This window comes from Netta rufina, assembly GCF_964035555.1.
Source record: "Netta rufina genome assembly, chromosome: 15".
Lineage (NCBI taxonomy): Eukaryota > Metazoa > Chordata > Aves > Anseriformes > Anatidae > Netta > Netta rufina.
In genome coordinates this window covers 18,267,599-18,286,400 of record NC_140138.1, presented here as the reverse complement: position 1 = coordinate 18,286,400, position 18,802 = coordinate 18,267,599, and the positions used below count along the sequence as shown (strand labels likewise).

The 18,802-nt window shown below is 39.7% G+C and overlaps 1 protein-coding gene across 2 annotated transcripts; it reads right to left on the bottom strand.

Annotated features, from left to right (window-relative positions):
* Nucleotides 1-1,427: 1,427 nt before the first annotated feature.
* UBE2I (ubiquitin conjugating enzyme E2 I) lies at nucleotides 1,428-18,749 on the bottom strand. 2 transcript variants are annotated; one of them, XM_084296019.1, is made up of 7 exons: nucleotides 18,682-18,749; nucleotides 12,986-13,064; nucleotides 12,676-12,759; nucleotides 7,204-7,276; nucleotides 5,514-5,623; nucleotides 5,181-5,260; nucleotides 1,428-2,087 (listed from the first exon to the last, which is right to left on the bottom strand). In XM_084296019.1, exons 2-7 carry the CDS (start codon nucleotides 13,049-13,051, stop codon nucleotides 2,024-2,026), a joined length of 477 nt encoding a protein of 158 aa, XP_084152145.1. In that variant the 5' UTR covers nucleotides 13,052-13,064; nucleotides 18,682-18,749; the 3' UTR covers nucleotides 1,428-2,023. The 2 variants fall into 2 exon arrangements, with proteins under 2 accessions (XP_084152145.1, XP_084152146.1); XM_084296020.1 differs by lacking the exon at nucleotides 18,682-18,749 and adding an exon at nucleotides 18,323-18,532.
* Nucleotides 18,750-18,802: the final 53 nt, after the last annotated feature.

Sequence of the window (18,802 nt, the reverse complement as noted above, 5' to 3'; positions counted from 1 at the left end):
GCCATAAAATTTCAGATAGCATTGTTGAACATGCCATCTGACTGCATTTGCATTACTTGAAATAGCTCTTAGTCACAAGTGTACATTGACCCTTAAAGATCTGAGTACGAGACTCAAATTAGCACTGGTATCTTTGTTCACTTCTCCATATGCTTGTTTATTTATATAGTGAAAGTGGAGCTGTTAGCAGATATATCCTGGTTTCTGTACATTTAAATAGAATACTCTGAGTATCCAGAACCCAAGTGGAACTTAATCTTAGGTTTAAGATTTTAAACCTAAACTCCATAAATGCTTCAGCAGAATTGAATATATTAAGGACAGTCCATATTACCTTTGCATATGCAACTTCTTCAAGCCACAGCAAGATTTTCACTTGTTACTACAGATGAAATTCTAGCTCTCCTGGACAATACAATTCAGAGTTACATCAGCAGTTTTAATAGTACAAATATTGTTCCCCTTTCAAAAAGAAGTTCAAGTCAATAAATCTAACTCAGAATCTTTTCCTTTAGCAGTTCCTCAACTCTCCCACCCCAGTTTCCCAAATGAGATGTTGCAACAAGGACTTCTAGACAGCAAAAAGGAAGCAATCACTTTTTTTTTTTTAAAGGACCAGGAATAATGCGAATGTGCTAACTACTCTCATTTGAGGGAGCGCTGTCATTTTACAGAGCTCTCACAATCAGATGCAGACAAATACAGCAGATCTAAAAGAAGGGCTGTATCACACTTAAGGTAACTCGAGTCTCTAGTAGTAACCAGTTTTTAATAAAAGAAGCACTGAAAAAGCTACAGCTCAGATGGAACAAAGCTCTTCATACTTCATTTTTTTTTTCCAGAATTATTCCGACTAAAAATACAATAAAAAAAAGAGTCAAGTTTAATAGAGGGCATATCAACTTAACATACATGAAAAATAACTTACATAATTTAACTGATTTTCTTTACAGAAGGAAACTAATTGCATAGAGCACATCCTTTTCCTAAAACCTATATACATTGACATATGGAAGAAGGCACAGAGGTATTTCTGATGATTAAGTATTTAAAATCCCCAGATGCTATTTGTCCCCTTACGTTCCCTGGACAGTTCCTATTATTGTTCATGTTAAAATATGCTCGTGATATTTTATATTAAAGCGGTCATACCAGTATGCCAATCCCATCATGTATAGTAAGCAATTGGTGTCTAGCAAGTCACACAATTCTATATGCTGTTTAAGGAACTGTTAGTGTGTGGAATAGCTGTGAATAATCATGATTTAGGGCCCAAAGAAAAGACCATACTTGTGTCAGGGGTAGGGAGGCAGAAAATAAATGAGGGCAACATCTGAGAAGTACAGCATCACAGACCTTAAAAACTGATTTGTGTTCACAGCCATTTAAATGGCAGTCTTAATTTTAATGAAGATAATGAAACAAAGCCCTTTATATAAACAGTTTATTTACTCTAAACAGCAACACAGACAGAACGCCATATAAACACAAAGGAAGTGATGCAGAATAAGGATGCTGGCTGACTTTGGATCTCAGAGGCTCTTAAGCAATAACAACCTAGTTTCTGAAAGATAGAAAAACAAATTCAGGGAGGGAAGGGGGTGGAGGGCATGATTTTTTTCTCATACAGCCAGCTAAAGGCTAAATATAGTTCTAACATTTTAAAGCATGCCTGCATCAGATAGCAAAGTAACTAAAGATACTAGTGAATTTATAGAAGTATAAAAGTTTATAATTTTACAGCAGTTGAAATACTGACATCAATATTAAAATAAAAGCAAGTTTTACATAACAATCAAAAATACAAAAGACTGAAGGAAGAGACCCTGTATGAAAAAACTGGGGGCAATTCAGCAAATTTAGAACTGTATACAAGTGGCGAATATGGAAAATGGCACACATACAACCCCCTCCCTTAAGTGGATATTAATTGTACATAGCAACATTAGATTTTGCAAAAGTTTTGTAAACAAGTTCTTGCCAAACCAATCCCTTCCTTTTTAAGATGCTGCATGACAGATGCTTATGATGGTGCAAACTTCTTGGCTTGTGCTCGAACCCTCTTTTCATATTCCACTCTGTTTTGGCTGAATAGAAGAAAGAGAAAGGGCAATTAAAGCTTGAGAAATCAGAGACTGTATTGCAAAGTTACTTTTCTTCCATTTCATTTCAATGTGAAATGAAGCCATTGCTGAAGACAAAAGCATTAAATAGGAATTCACTGAAGACCACAATATATACAATAAAGACTTTCCTGGAACATTACTCCAACAATTTCATTTGAAGGGAAGTCGGGTTCTGTTTAACTAGTTACTGCACAAACTTCATGCCATACCAATCATTTGGCAACAGATGAAATACAGATTGAACTATCTGTATGCATCAGGTTTGTGCATGCTTTCTCTCATGGTCAGCAATACCTTACCTGCATTCTTACTCATCAACATAGTTTCCACCTGTGGTCATTAACAAATTCCAGTTTTCCAAGAGGATAAACTGGTTGATGAGATCAATTTAATAACAGCTGATGGAATATGATTTTGAACTTTATCTCACCTATCTTGAGAGAAGGGAAGCGCTGCTCTTTAAGAAATTTAAGAAAGGGGAAAATGATAATGGCAGTTTCAGCCTTTATCTCTGCAGACTCCAACTCAGAGGGTTAAGTTTTTCCTAACCTTTGCGGGGGGGGGGAGAGGGAATCCACATTTTGAAAAAAAGCACCACAGATCACTACAGGTAGCATAATTGCTATAGATTGATTGAACAAGCAGTTACTACTTCAAGGCACTATGTACAATAAAGCCTCATTGTGTTCACAGAAAAAAAGGCAAACTTTGTTGTTTTCCATACTTAAGCCAACACAGGATAACAACTTAATAGATCATTCACTTGCATTTAACACCTAATACTGACAGCTATGCGTTAGCTGTCAAAATACTTTGTATTAGCTGTCCAAAGCATCAACCAAGAGCTAAACAAAAAATTGTTATCATTACTTTTTTGCCAAAGTTAGTTCAGAGCAACTAGATTTTTCAGGCAGCCTTTCAGCGAAAGCTTAACCTGCTTTCAGCTACAAAGGCTTGCCAATGTCTGAAAATACAGCATCTTCTTTTTATACACAAATTTACAAGCTTCATTCTACTTTTTTTTTCTTTACGTTATACTGCACTGTCAGATGAAAACACAGCCTAGATCTTAAGTCTCCCACTCAGAGTATCCAAACAAAACAATGCCTTCCATAGTAGACTGCATGCCTACTGGCGAGGAGGAGGTAGCTTAGCTCATTAAGAGTGTTGAAGTTACAGCACAACAGCACCAAAGCAATCCTGAGGAGAACAAGTCCTATTTTGTATACAGTTTATTCTTGAAGTTCAACAACTTGACTAAAAGACATACTTGAACACACTGCACCTTCCCCAGTATTTAACCATTCCAAATTACAGATGTGTAAACAATTTTGCTTTGTTAACAAATTTCTTTTAACAAAAAGAAATTGCTTTTAACAATTTCTCATTAAGTCGCAATGAGTCACACTATGGGCTGCAGAAATACAGCAACCTGCTGAAATGCTATGCATGTCCAATGACAAAAAAAGATAAACCAGAGAGTACACGTCTGAAATAAACTGCAAAGCATGCATAAGAATTTATTCTCAATAGATGTAATTTTTTTTTTCCCTAGAAGCACTTACAGAATTAAAAGTTTTAAAATTGGATTATTTTTATTTTATCACATCCAGCAGATCTTGCTTTTGGAGAGTGGCTTGTATAGAAACAGGTTGAGAAGCACAATGCTTGACTACTATCTGGAGAGCCTTAGTGCAACAACAAACAGCAGCTTATACATGACCTTTCCACCCGCCCCAATCTTTTTTTCCCCCCTACTTAAAGCAAAGTCAGCTTAAAGCTTATGCACACGGGAACTGGTCTTTATTTCCTATGAACTACCGCACACCTAAAACAGTACTGATTAGCACTAACTAGTCATCAAGGTAAAAATCAAGAGCCTGTCTCTGCAGTCTCTGTAATAAAGCAAAGCAAGACTAGCAGAGATTGCTTCACATATATACATGAAGGAAAGTATAAAGATGAGACATAGCCTATACATAGTTTTATGGAAGCGTACTTATTCCTGCACCAGATTTCCTCAGACTATTCTGTCTTTTCCTAGAGGGGAAAAAAAAGTGGTGGGGCTGCCTCATCATTACTTGCTCCCAAAGGAGCCTTCCATCCATCCTTCATCTGCATGCAGTCCCATCCAGTCTTCAGTAGATACTGAAGAATAACCTTGAGTGAAGTCTGTAATTAACTGCAGACACTATCCACCCCTATGCTTCCTTTTCACTAGGGTCCTGTAACAGAAGATTTTGACATGATATTTTATGAGACTTCACATATGCAAGCTGTTTTTCCAAACTTGGCACTCTCCTAAAGATTTGTTCTTCTGTCCAGAACGGTAATCATGCATTCCCATCTTGGTCATTATTTCAGTAGCTGTCAGTACCAAAAGCATTTGTTTAGAGTTTGTTGCTCTTTTAAAGATTATGAGTCAGTCATCCATTTTTAATGGTAGGAAAATTTTAAGATTAGTCTAAAAAGAGTAGGTTTTAGTTCACAAATTTTTATTCTAAGGCTACAAGCTTTCTGTACTTTTTGAAACTATTCTTTTTGAACATTCATTTTCACAAAATGCCACAAGTTCCTTACAGCAATCACAGTAGCTCTTCTTCATCCTTCAGGCACAAGTGCTTATAGGTACACATTGCTGGATAGGCATGAATTATTTCTGTACTGATCAATGGAACTTGTCAGCTAATCCACTCTCAACCTTCTCTCTATCACTGGTCTCACTACATCATCATGTTTCACCACTACTCGTCAGTTAGCCTTTAATGTAAAGGAATTAATGTTGGGCTAGAACCAAGATGAAAGCCATGGTCCAGCTGAATGTCTTCATGCTTTTGTGCTGTTGTCATACTATTAAAAGGCCTGTTAGCCTATTAACTGCGAAGCTACTGCTTTGCTTAAGCTTAGCATAAGCTAGGCATCTCCGCAGGATACACTCATGCAGGCAAGAAAAATCCCTCAATCATTCCTGTAAACATCTGCACGTTATACTATTAGCAATAGACAGCTATAGGTAACATGGCAGCTTTCAAGCTGACACACAAAGATACTTACCAGTAAATTGTGTAAGCCTCTGCTTGAGCTGGGTCTTGAATATTTGGTTCATTTAGAAGTTCTTGTATGCCTAACAAGATCTGTGGAAGAAGGTATAGATATAACGCAGGCACAGACATTATAAGAGATGTACCACATAGGAAAAAAACCACTCTTGGAAGAAACCAACTACAGACTTACTAGTTACTTTCTACAGTTACAAACTTACTAAGTTTCTACTAAGTTAGAAAGTAACTAACTACAGAAACAAACAGTGAACATTTTACATTCATGTAAGATAAGCAGGAAAAGCAAGTAAGAAGGTTAAGTATACACATATGTACAATTAATGACCTGTTTAATTGTGATTGCTGGCCTCCAGTCCTTGTCCTCCTCTAAGATGGAGAGACACACTGTGCCTGAAGGATACACGTTTGGGTGGAATAACGGTGGCTCAAATTTACCTGAAGAAAAAAAGAGTTACTTGCATGCAGAGCTAAGGTTATTATCAGACAGTTGGTTTAAACCATCAGTGTAAAGAACTGGCCAAAGAAACACACTTCTCTCTGACCCTGTTCCCCTTCTATACCCCCCAACCCACCCACCCGCCCACCACCCAAAAAGCCTGACATTTCTGGAGCTATTGATACAGTTTGCCTCTTGGCTCACTTGTACCTAAAGCAAGTACTCTATCATGACTGTGTTATCAGTCCAGAAACTTTAACTGTATCACTGTGACCAGTAATATCTTCATTTAGAAATGAAAATTGACAGTCTGTAGTAGCTTCACAAATTGCTTGTTAAACCTTTCCTATATTTATAGCTACACATATTGTTGTATAAAGAAAAGATAATGCTGTTCACTCACCTACTTCCCCCTCACTTTAGGATACTGTGTTCCATACAAAGAAGAACAAATTTCTAGCATATTTTTCCCCAGTTTCACTTTACGTATAACCAACATGCACTGAACAAGAAGAACCAAGTCTAAGTTGCAAGACCAACTGAGGAGGTGCAGTTTTCCTTCTGACAATCTCTAATCTGTCATTTCTTCAATCTATGCATAACTTAAATGCAACAGCTAACATTTTATGTACTGCTAAGCAAGTGTTCATTACATTATTTTAGTGCAATTTTCTAATCCAACTTATATCACAAATATGTTTTGCTTATCAGCTGCTCAATGAAGTTCAGTAGGAATGCATAAGCAGCATTAGTAATGAGTCCTACCAGTCATAAATACGTATTATTTTAAGTCATGACAATTCATTTAACACTTCCAGAGCATGCTAGTTGCAAACAAATTAAATATTTTCTAGTTGAAAGGTGTATTTCCTCTTTTGTCCACTTGTATTTAGGTGGCAACAAACCCAAGTAGCCAAAACGACTGATAGAGCGGAAACACTAACGAAGGACAGTCAAAAAGAGATGTTTAAGCATTTCCATTGATTTAAGAGGGTAGCCAAATCAAGAACCAAAAAACTGGACAAGGCAAGAAATGTTTTCATATTTCTGAAATGGGCAAGTTTGAGGTAAGTTTTAGAAGGTTCCTTATCCTAACAGGAAAAACATCTGAGTATCCACTGTACGTCAGCTTAAAAAAATAACAGATCTGTTTGCTCTATATTTAGACCAAATGGATGAAAAGGTTATAGTTCATGGAAGTATTTTTTCCCTGAGTTCTCAGCTTAGAAGACTAACTTTACAGCAAGAAAGTGCCTAAACACCCCCCCAAAGGATTTAGACTAACCATGCCTACTTATTACTTTCTAAAATGTTGATCTAGTGAACACTTCAAGTGGTGCTTTTGTCAAACTTTGAAACCCAAACAGTAGTTCCCCCCTCTCTTCTTGATGGTGTTATATCAAGCACTTGGCTCAGTTGGTCACAGTTTTCTAAATGCAAAGTAGAGAATAAGGGGGGAAAAATAACAAAAAATTGTCAGTAAGAAAAAAAAAAATCAAAAGAAATCACAACCATTCGTACAACTTCATGGACTAGCTTAATATGGTTCTACTTGGTATACAATTGTCATTTTTCTTACATTTTGGGGGTGAAGAAGGGTAGTCATCCTTGAAAAGCATCCGTAGTTTAAATAAGCCTCCTTCCCATGGTGTCTATAAAAGAAGTTAAGGTAGAGTTTTGATTACTGCAAAGAAAAGTCAAACAGTTTCTGAGACACTTTCTTCTACACTGGAGAAAAACAACTGTCCTATATGATAGTATGCTGCCTACACTGAAATGAGTTATCCCACTGACACAGCAAGTTGAAGTTAAAAAAAAATAAAAAAAAAAGCTTTTCCACTTCTTCACAGCCTCGAAGTGGTACTAAGACACCAATAGATTTGATAAAAAAAAAAAAACATGAATTCCATATACAAGTATAAAGCATATAAGAAACAGAATATTTAAAAGTTCTAAATTATATGCATGTAACAAGGGAGACATTATATGCCCACTTAAACCAAGTCTGAGAAGATAGGATACATATATACCCCTTAAGCAGCTGAATAAAAATGGCTTCTATTTTGCCATTTGCTCAACAAAATGTGGCCAAAAAAATAGAGCACTGTAGTATTGCTACAATTAATGTGAGATTTACTAGTCTAAATTAATCTGCTTGCATTTGGTAGCATGTAGCTTTGTAGATTACATTTTTCTGAAGTTCCAAGAAGTTATCAGAAATCAAGAGCTTTGAAAAAAGCAATTCCTGTGCTACACAGATGACTAGGTAAAACAGCACTACTCAGAAGGGTCATCTAAGAAACTAAAAACACCTAGGAAAAGACAAAAAGCACATCTCAAATATATCATTACTTGGAAAAAAAAAAAAAAAAAAAAAAAAGGAGAAAAGCCCTTTACTGACAAACTGATTTCTGGTAAGAAGTGTAGATACACAGAAAGTTCTTTATAGATGTAAAATTCAGACAATTTCTCCATAAACTGCCCTTGCTATCGGATTACTGAAAGGGAAGTACATGCTGGGTTGTTCTTAACAGGCAAACTGGAGTCGAGATGGTCTTGTATCTTATCAGTGTAAATGATTAAATCTCAGCCTCAGGTACAGACAGGTATGACTGAAGACCACCTTAGGAGGAAATACCTAATTCTTCCCTACCTGAATTAAATGTTTTTTCCTGGAGAAGAAAAAAGGAGAGCTCTGCACAGTAAGTAACAACAAAAATGTAAAGATTTGAGTTAGAATGCAAAAAAAAATTGTGTTAGAGAATACTAAGGAAGCTGTTTTTAGAAGTGAATGGGTTCGATTACATTTGATGTATTTAAAGAAATGGTTCTGAACAGTCAGTTGTCATCAACTGGTAATATCTAGTCTCTGTAACTTCTCAGAAGAGACTAACCTGTCAGTTTTTTAGAAGACTAGAAAGGATAAACTTTTATTTTGTTTGCTTTCAGTCTTACAACAGACAAGTTCAGTTGGAAGAGACCTACAAAGGTCAAATCCATCTGCATGACCATTTCAGGGCTAAACTAAAGTTAAAGCACATTGAGGGCACTGTCCAAATGCCTCCTGAATGCTGACAAGCATGAGGCAACAACCACCCCTCCAGGAAACCTGTTGCACAGTTTGACCACCCTCATGACAAAGAAATTTTTTTTAATGTCTGATGCTCCCCTGGCACAGCTCTGTGCCGTTCCCATGTGTCCTTGTCAGTTCCCAGGGAGAAGAGATCTGTACCTCCCCTCCGCAGGAAGCTGCAGAGAGCAACAAGGTTGTCTCTAAACCTCCTTTTCTCCAGACTAGACAACCAAGTGTTCTCAAACTCTCCTCGCAGCCCTTTTAACAGCTTTGTTGCCCTCCTCTGGATGCTTTCAAGTATCTCAGTATCATTTTTATACTGTGGACCCCAAAATTGTACGCAATATCCAAGGTGAAGCCATACCAACACTAAACATAGGAGAATCAGCTCTTCTGACCACCAGGCTATGCTGTGCTTAACGCACCCCAACATACAGTTTGCCCTCTTGGCTGCTGGGGCATGCTGCTGATTCATGTGGAGCCTGCTGTCATCAGCACCCCCAGATCCCTTTTCTGCATAGCTGCTCTTCACTCATCTCCCAGCTTGTACCCGTGTCCAGCATTACTCCATCTCAAGTGCAGAACCCAGCATTTACTTTTAACCTCTTCTTGCTGTTGACATACTCGAGAGCTTTTTTTTTTTTTGTGGTATGACACCACACTGGCTAGCACTGAGGTTTAGCTTTTCTTGTTTTCTCCCTGCAGATGTGAACTGCAGCTCTGTGTTCTCCCTGTGAAGCCAGACCTTGTTTCCAAGTCACATTTTCCTTTTTAGCCCAAGATCCCGGAAGAGTTCCCTGTTCAGCCAGGCTTGTCTTCTGACCCATTTACTCATCTTGTGGCACAGTGGGACTGCCCATTCCGGAGTCTATAAAATGTAGTTCTTGAAAAGCAACCAGCTCTCGTGGACCCCTGAATTCTAGAGCCAATTCCAAAGGGACACTGTTAAATTAGTTCCCTGACAAGCTTAAAGTTTCCTTTCTTAGAGTCCAGGGTGGCAACTCTTCAGACCTTTTTTCTTCTTGTACCAAAATTTTCAATTCAACTATTTCACAATCATCGTGAACAAGCGAGCCATCTACCACACATTTCCTACAAGGCCTTTCCTATTCTTAAACAACAGATCCGGGAAGGCTAGTTGGCTCCCTCACTACTTGTGACAGGAAGTCATCTTTAGCATACTTCAGGAATTTTCCAGACTTATTTGTCATGGTAATATGACATTCCCAGTTTACGTATTGGAAGTTGAAGTGTCCCATAAGGATGAGGGCAACCAATCCAGATGTTCCTCTAACTGCCTAAAAAATAGCTTATCTGTGCCATCATCCTTGGTAAACAGACACCCATGACAATATCTGCTTTGCTGTAAGTCCTCTTAATAATCACCCAGAGCCTCTCTATGGAATCATCTCTAAAGACAAAGGGCCTAATCTCTCCCCTATAACAAACGCAACACACCCACCTTGCCTGCCCTGCCTATCCGTCCATAACAACCAATAGCTCTCCATTCCAGCACACCAGTCATGGGACACATCCCATCAAGTCCCACTAATACCAACAATATACTCCAGAAAAAGACCTAAGCTTCCAGTTCATCCTGTTTGTTCCTCATATTGATGTGTTGGTATAAAAGCATTTCAGGTGTGCTCCTGAACCTGTAGTGCTCCCCAGAGCAGCACAGATACTCCCATCAGCCATGCCACCCTCAGACAGTGCTTTATCCCTTCACTTAATCTCAGTGGTATCTCCCTCAGGTGTATCCCCCTCCCCCACTGATCCTAGTTTAAAGCCCTCTCAATCAGTCTTGAGAAAAGGTAAGTGGCTTTTAACAAACAGTTCAACTAGAACACAAGAACAGACAGTCAACAAACAAGTTGACTGCGTTTCTGATAGAGCAACACACCTGACAACTGTAAGATAACAGATACTTAAAGGCCATACTAAAATAACAACAGTAGGCATGCAGTATCATCTAGATCTTCCTGCATTACTGGACCAGTTACAGATATAATTTTCAAGTCAGATTCTAGGTAGAAGTGATTTGCTGTCAGAAAAGAGAGTGAATGGAGATCTCCAACCTAGCACTAATACCACTACAATTTTTTGAAGGGATGCAAGACATGCACTCCTGATGGCTCTTGTACAGGAGACATTTCTTGCCCTTTTTCACTACTACATATACTTTCCTCGTAGCCCCACACACTGTCCGTGTGCCCAAATCTGTCATACAATTGGTTAGGGACCCTCAGACGCGCATCCAGCCAGCCAGCAACTGGCCACTGCCCAAAGCTCATCTTTAACACTGTAGGAAATTTATCTCAACCTTGCTCAAGTTTTTGTTTCTACCACTTGTTTCCTCATTATCTCTAATTCAGGGCCGTGTGAAACAGCACGAAGCCACCTGCAAATTCCTTTCCCACAATTTTTCATCTGGCTGATGAGAAAGCATAATGGTGGTTTCATCCATTCTATTGTCTGAGGGGAAACAGCTGCAGTACAGTGTGCCTCCAAACAGAAAGGCGATATATAGCAACTGTTTTTTTCCTGGTAGAGATGAGCAGTGTATACTGCTTCTTGCTGAAGAAATGACATTTTCACTTGAGTAAAAGACCCATTTTTTAAAATTAGATCCCTATCAGAAATTACATGAATCTAACTGATACATTCCTAAGGAAAGCATTTCCTAGGAGGCAAGAAGTTGGTTTTAAGGGTTTTGTTTACTTTTTTGCAGTTTACGAAGCTTCAAAACATTAGTATGTAAAATTCTCATGCCATAAGCTTTCATAAGTATTTAAAGGTGACATAAGGTACGTAACTATCCACTATGAGGAATGCTCTTGTTTTAGCAGAACGTAATGGAATGATGTTTTCCTTATATTGCTAAGTTTTATTTATTTATTTATTTATTTAGGTACTTCAAGAACTACCTTGAGGTGGGCATTTTTCGAGAGTCAAACAAAAAAGCAGATATCTGTTATGCAGACATCTATCAACTTACTGAGCTAAGTTATATCCTTAGCAGTAATATCATGTTCAGCATTAAACTAACTGAGGCAATAGTATGGAATCTGCATGTTTTGGTAAGGAAGAAAGGAGATCTTAAGGGAACATAAGCAAGCCAGCAGGAAGTAGCAGTAGACCAGGCAAAGCAATAGTCCTCATACATCCAATGCAAGACATCAAAGACGTAAAAGAATGAAAAGAAAGTAATTAAAAGCATTATCCCAGAAGATCAAAATGCATCCAGTGAATTCAAGAATAATGTCTCCTTGCTAAATAACTTGGAAAAAAAAAAAAAGAAAAAAAAATCCTGCTCAGACTAAGTTATACTGGTACTATACAAATCAAAAAAGCCTCAAGCATTAATAATCATCTCCACATAAAGGTTTGTGTTAGTCTCATCTGCTAGAACCAGACCAAACTGATTAAAATAACAAGGTCAAAGAAAAAAGTCCAGGACTATTTATTTTTTAGGAGAAACACAACTGAAATCAGATCAAAAGAAACTATTTTAGAAAATTCTATTCTTATTTCCCTAATATAAAATGGGAAGACTACATAGAACCGAAGACATTTAGTTTTCACGCTAGCAACTATTATTTTCCATGAAATTCAAAAAGTTGAAAACTGCTACTGTGCAGCACTTCTGTAGGATTGAAGAATCTCACTATTTATCAGGCGAAAAAGGTACTGGCTGTTAACCAGCAGAAGCAATCATTGCTTTAGGGTTCACACCATTGTTTATCTCAAGTGTGTTCCACTCAAATTCTTGAGAGGAACGTGTAAGAATCCTGTTTCTTAAGGTGAACAGTGCCAACAGCTGAACAGGCTCATGGTGTATTTTGTCCTACAGCATGATCCAAGCATTTACATTAAACTATGTTTAAGTTATATTCCTATAGTCCTCAGCATAATATACCAGCAGGCTTATGAGAGTTTTCAGCATAAGCGAAATATTAGGACAACAGTAAGTCTTACCCCTTTCTTTCCTGGAATAGCACACTCCCAGTTCATTAGATTCATTGTGCCATCTGGATTTTTTGTAGGTACTGCTACAAATCCCTGAAAAAAGGCAAAGGAAAAAAAAAAAAAAAAAAAAAAAGAATTTCAGAAGAAACTTACAATACTTTATGACACATTTGCTCTTTACACAAAGTTATTCCTTTGTGCACAACGTAGTTTTAAGGAGCTTATTTAAAAAATAAAGTAACAAGTCAGGGAAAGAAATCATCATAACATGAAAACAGCAGCAATAGTCAGAAAGTTAACAGAATTTATATATACTTACAAATGGATGATCTTTTCTCCAGGCTTTTCTCTCCTGTGCAAGTCTACTGAGAGCTATGCCAGACATATTTAGAGTCCCTCTAAAACAAAAATGATTGCTTTTAGTATAACCTTTTATTTACAATGTAAATAACATATTATGTTCTCTTTAAAAGCTCTGATCACTCAGGAATTCCTTTGGCCTTCAATTCTCAGTACTGTAGCAGAGACATTTTTGCACATTCTGCAGATATTAACATTGGGAATAATATTGACACCACCACCCCCATCCCCCCAACAACCTCTTAGTTACTGGACCTGACAGAGCTTAAAATACAAGGTAGGCATAATATTTGAACCATGTTTTCAAGATGACTTTGACAGTAGCTTGACAACAGTAACATTATTATTAATGGGAAAAGGGCTCACGTTTCCTACGTGTGACTAACAAACACGTAACTACCTCCTTACTATATCACAAAGTTATGGCTTTCTTCTGTAGACAAACGCCTGCACTGTTCCTAATTCTCACAAATAGGAGAATAAGAAATGTCAATTTTAGACCAAGCTCCTGCTAAAAGCCAGAGTTCTACACAAAGGCAACATAGGCACAGTATTTATTAACATCATCTCGGTTTTACTGTTGTGTCATACATGTTGTATGACTTGTAAAAAGCAGCAGCAATAGACAGCAATACAGAAATCAACTGGGGAAGAATCAGTGGCTCACTGATTCCTCAAGACAGGTCCTTAACTCCTGTATAAACTGAATAACCCTTGAGCATCTTCACCGCCTTCTTTACAGCTGAGCACACAGTGACCAAGACTGCTGAAGAAATACATATAGCACAGGTCACTACTACAGATGACACAAGAACAGTTCTATACATGATGATTGCAATAGAGTGACACTCTCAAATTCGGGGAGGATTCCACATGGTCAAAAAAAATCCAACGAAGGTTTCTAATCCTCCTTCCTATTGCACTTCTACCCGTTTTAGAGTTAATAATCAGTAGCTGGAGAGTTTTAGAACAGTTGGCCTGACTTCATACAACCACCAGAAGAGTAGTGCCCTTCCACTAAAGAAGCTCACAGAAATAGTGAAAGAAATATTACCACTCTGTTAGAGCAAATATAGAAACACTGATTAAGAATTATTAATACTACAGGATTGTTGCATATGTAGAGTTCTTGACCATACGAACAGTAGTTCAAAAAGGTCCTTGCTTTAAAATCTCACACTTAACTACTCATGCACATCTGTGATACCCTTTGAAGATTAGAATACAGTAGGCTTCCAGTGTAAGTACTTACACATCATCAGAAGTGGCATTGCAGCACAGACACCTCAACAACAAGACCTTAAGAAACACCTCCCTTCCACTTTTTTCTTTCCCAAAGTCAGTTTTGCTTAGATGACTATAAGCCATTATTTCAACTTCCAGCTAGCAATACAATTTCTGCTAGAATTTAATTAAAATTAAAGCTTTTTAAAAAAAGGACCATTAACAGTCCATGCAGTAAGCATGCACCAAGGAAAAAAAAAAAAAAGCTACATTCCATCTAATATTTCCAATACATGCATCTGAATCTTGGTCTTGTCAGAAGATTTGTGGAACCTAGTCAACACTAAAACTGTACATACCACTTGCCATTCAGAAGCAGAAATGGAGTCACTGGAGAGATCATCAAAACAACAACAACAAAAACACTTTTCCCTCAGCCAAATTCTAAAGGGAGTAATTTTATTGCATGAGCTCATACCCTTACAATGAATCTAAATGAACTAATAAGTACATGACATTTTCAGCTGTACTGTTAGCACCTTTTGATCCACTGTACTAACACTAACTTCACTATAATAATATGAAAAAATCATTTGTGCCTATACGCCATTCAAATATTTGACAGTTTAGCAACTCAGATACCTTTTTCTGCAGGGAAACATATTATAGGATGCTTTCAAATAAATAAATCGTTTTTTCTGTGACTAAAAGACAATTAGATACACACCTGAGAGGACATACTAACTTCTCAGAGGGCACAAGCCACGTATGTCCAAAAGAACAACAGCAAACTAATTTTTTTAGCAGAAGAAACTGAGTTTGAGCTCTGTATCATGCTTGTTTTTGCAACTGGTTCTGCACTATATCATGCCCTGGTAAATTTAAGGATTTCTTCTATTCTATAAAAGACCCTTCAAAATCTTGAGGCATTCAACTTAATTAAACACTGATCAGACAACACACCTTTTTTTTCAGCGTATATTCCTTTCACAGATAACTTAGCAATAGGACAAGAGGAAGTAGCCCAAGTTGCACCAGAAGAGGTTCAGTTTGGAAATTAGGAGACATTTCTTCTCAGAAAGACTAGCTGGGTATTGGAACAGGTTGCCCAGGGAGGTGGTCGAGTCACCGCCCTTGGGGGTGTTTAAGGAATGGTTTGATGTGGTACTTCGGGACATGGTTTAGTGGATGATATTGGTGGTAGGGGGATGGTTGGACCAGATGACCTTGGAGATCTTTTCCAACCTTAATGATTATATACGTAAATGCTTTGTTGTAATCAAAAAAGATCAAGTGTGCTATTTTAACTCTTCTGTACCTCAAGATGTAAAACCCCTTGAAGAGGGAGTTTTACACACCATTTCCTTCCCAAATGTAGTACCTTTGCATTCTCAATGTTTACCTTTCATTTCCTTTGTTGAAATGAAAATTTCTCTGCGTGCTCCCCCCCCCAAGTTGCACAAGAAATTAACTGTAATTATCGATTTCACAGCAGGATATATTTCACACAGGAATGGAGAGGGAAAGAGGGAGAAAAGAGGCATGTAAAAATAGTTCAGAGCTCTTATTTAGCAGCCTAGCTAAGTAGTTACAGGTAATATTAAGAGACATTTTGGCTCCAAGTCTAAATACTTCAACAGCAGGATTTATGAACTGTAACGTACAGCATATTTTAGAGAAGAAAATTTCAGACTCATTTGCATTACTATACACCAAGTGGAATCTGTGACTTTAAAGTTCTGGACTTAAACGTCCAAATCTGAACAATCTATTAATGATTCAAATGTGATTAACTACGGTATCTTAAGAGATGCTTGACAGAGATAAGCATTTATGTTTTCAGGTTAGATTCCAAGTACATATATTTATCCTACCTAGTATGGAGAAATGCCTACCTGGGGTCTCTCTTCTGCACTACTGTTGTTACATCATCTTAGAAAGGTCTAAAATAATTAGAATCATCATCTTTGGATAGAGAATGCTACAGACTTATTGTCTGCATTGTGCAAGTAAACATGATATGGTTTTAACCCTCTCTTTTCTTTTAAAAATAAATCCTGAATTGGGAGTCTAGGTTTTGTCATCTTGTCATTTCACTAAATTTCACAGCTTTTCTCCTGAATTACTTACCCTAAGACTGCAAAGAACTGCCAGCACAAAACAATGTGGAAGAGCAAACTATTAGTTATAGAGCTTGTCACCTTCTTTTTGACAAATATCAACGTATCTTACATGTAATAGGTCAGTGCCTGGCAAACCTCTTCAAAAAGTTCCACATGCGTCAGTTAACCCTGACAAGAGCAGAGAAGCATCTAAAGCCTCTCATAACAAACTTACCAAGTACAAGAGAAAACAGGGATATTTCAAAAATGGAGATCCCACTAGTTAAGAATCCCCTCTAAAGTGAACCAATCCAATAACGAATTGTCAATACGTACACTCTAGCAGTAATTAAGTAAAAACAAACAAAAAACTAGATATCTTATGCAAACTTCAGCTCTGCTTGCTGTAGCGTGACAGGATAAAGAGAGTTTGATCATCTTGTTATATATATTTTTTGGTCTCACAAATTATGGTGTAGCAGGAAGAAGTGCAGTACTAACTGCGTGTTAAATGATTAAACACTAAGATATTCTCACTGTTATCTTCCTCAATTACTTATGTACATTTCCCCCCTCTTCCCTTTGAAAGAATTGTTTGCCCAAATATCTGTAGAAACTTATCTTTTTAAAGGCTCTTAGTTTTCTTTAATTTGGAATATCACAACTGATTTGCTTTTTTCTTCACGTGAGAAATTTACCCGGAACAAGCAGAACCAAAGTCCCAGAATACTGAACAGCTACGTCACTGGAAAGAATATGAACGTCTAAACCAGAGGAAATTTATCAACTCTATCTTGCCACACAAACGTAAGAGGCTGCTCTTCATGTTTCATTTGGTTTTATTCACCTCCACACACACACACACACTCACCAGGATTAAGAAGTGGCAATGCTCCTCTTACTGCTATCAACTCATTAGAAAACTGCCAGAAACTTCCAAGTTTACTCAGAAGCTTACCTCTGCTGCTCTTACTACTACCTGCTTTAGAAAAAAGAAGCAAACAAAACCAAAACACTAAGCCATCTCTATCTTCAGGTGTGTATATGGGGTCGTATGTGCAAGAGAACTTACATCTAAACAGAAAAAGCAAGTCTTGTACATAACAGTGTTCCTGTGCCCCTGTAGCAACCCACAAGTATGGCTTTTGACAAGTCCCTAGATAATGAAGAATATGTTCTTATTCTATCAAAACAAACCAAAATTATTAAGATTGCTAGCCTCTCATTTTCACTTTACCGACTGCACGCAGACACTGGAAGAAATCCTATATTGGAACAGTTTGCCCCCAAATCGGACACCCTTAACTTTTCAGAAGGGCCAAGGAAACTAAGGGATGAAGCTTAATCAAAGCATACCATCAGCTCTAGACTGATACAGAAAGTCTCCTTCTGCCTGCCGCAGAGAAATAGATAAAAGAGGCGGTACTAGTCCGAACGGCTACTAAAAGCGCAAGAACAACAAAAGGAGCCGCGCGGCAGGACGGCTCGGTAACAGACCGGCCGGGGACTTCGCCCAGAGGAGCTGCGGCAGGGCCGAGCGGCGCCTGCCCCTGCCGAGGGCCGCTGCTATCGCGAGCCCTCCAAGGAGGCCAGGGCAGCGTCCGAGGCCTGCACAGGGCACCTCGGCGCCCGCCCGCGGGCTCCCGGGCAAGCGGCTGTCGCGGCGGGGACCGCCTCGCGCGGGCCCGGTGGTGCCTAGAGCCCCCTCGCTGGCCGCGTCCCGGAGCGACCGAGACCTCCCCGAGCGGGCCGCAGGGCAGCGGGGGACGCGGAGCTCGCAGCTATGCGCCGGCGGGCCCGGCCGCGCGGCCGCAACAGGAGCCGCCGGGCCCGCACGCCCCACGGCTGCCCGTCCCGCTGCGCCGAAGGCGGGGAGCGCCCGCCCAGGCCGCGCTCCCCCAGGGCCCGCGGCCGCCTCCGCGCCGCGCCAGGCCCCGCCGTCCCAGGCCCCTCGCCCGGCCAGGCCTCACCGTGATCGGCCGCGGCACCCGCGCGTGTCCCGGATCGAGGCGGCAGCGAGTGACCCGGATGTTCCCGACTCGGCTCCCCCCCTTTGTCTCTGGTCCGGAGTTTCCCTCCCTCTCTGCTCGGTGCGGAGCGCAGCGGCGAGGTTTGTCCCTCCGTCCGACCCGTCCGTGCCGCTGCGCCGGCGCGCTGTGACCCTGCCTGCGAGCCGTCCGCCGCGCTTTGCGCATCCTCGTGAAACAGGACCCGGAGGTTACCGGAACAACGCCTGAGCGGGGAGAGCAGCGGGGCTCTCCCAAGCCCTCTCTTCCTCGTGCCCCTCGGCTTCCACGAGCCCCCGTCGGGCAACCGAGCGGGTTTTTACCTCAGGCGCCGAGAGCCACCCGTGCCCTAAAACCGTCCGGTCTGGCGCAGGCAGCCGAGGCGGGTCTGGCAGGCTGCGCCTGCCCCGGGACACGCTCGAGCCCGGCACGACCCCGCCCACT

What these genes read in the sequence shown, in the direction of transcription:
- UBE2I (XM_084296019.1), bottom strand. Translation starts at nt 13,051, where the DNA reads ATGTCTGGCATAGCTCTCAGTAGACTTGCACAGGAGAGAAAAGCCTGG. An exon ending in GGAGAAAAGATCATCCATTT is followed by an intron (nt 12,760 to 12,985) that starts GTAAGTATATAT and finishes GCCTTTTTTCAG; the next exon opens with GGATTTGTAGCAGTACCTAC. An exon ending in CTATTCCAGGAAAGAAAGGG is followed by an intron (nt 7,277 to 12,675) that starts GTAAGACTTACT and finishes CTTCTTTTATAG; the next exon opens with ACACCATGGGAAGGAGGCTT.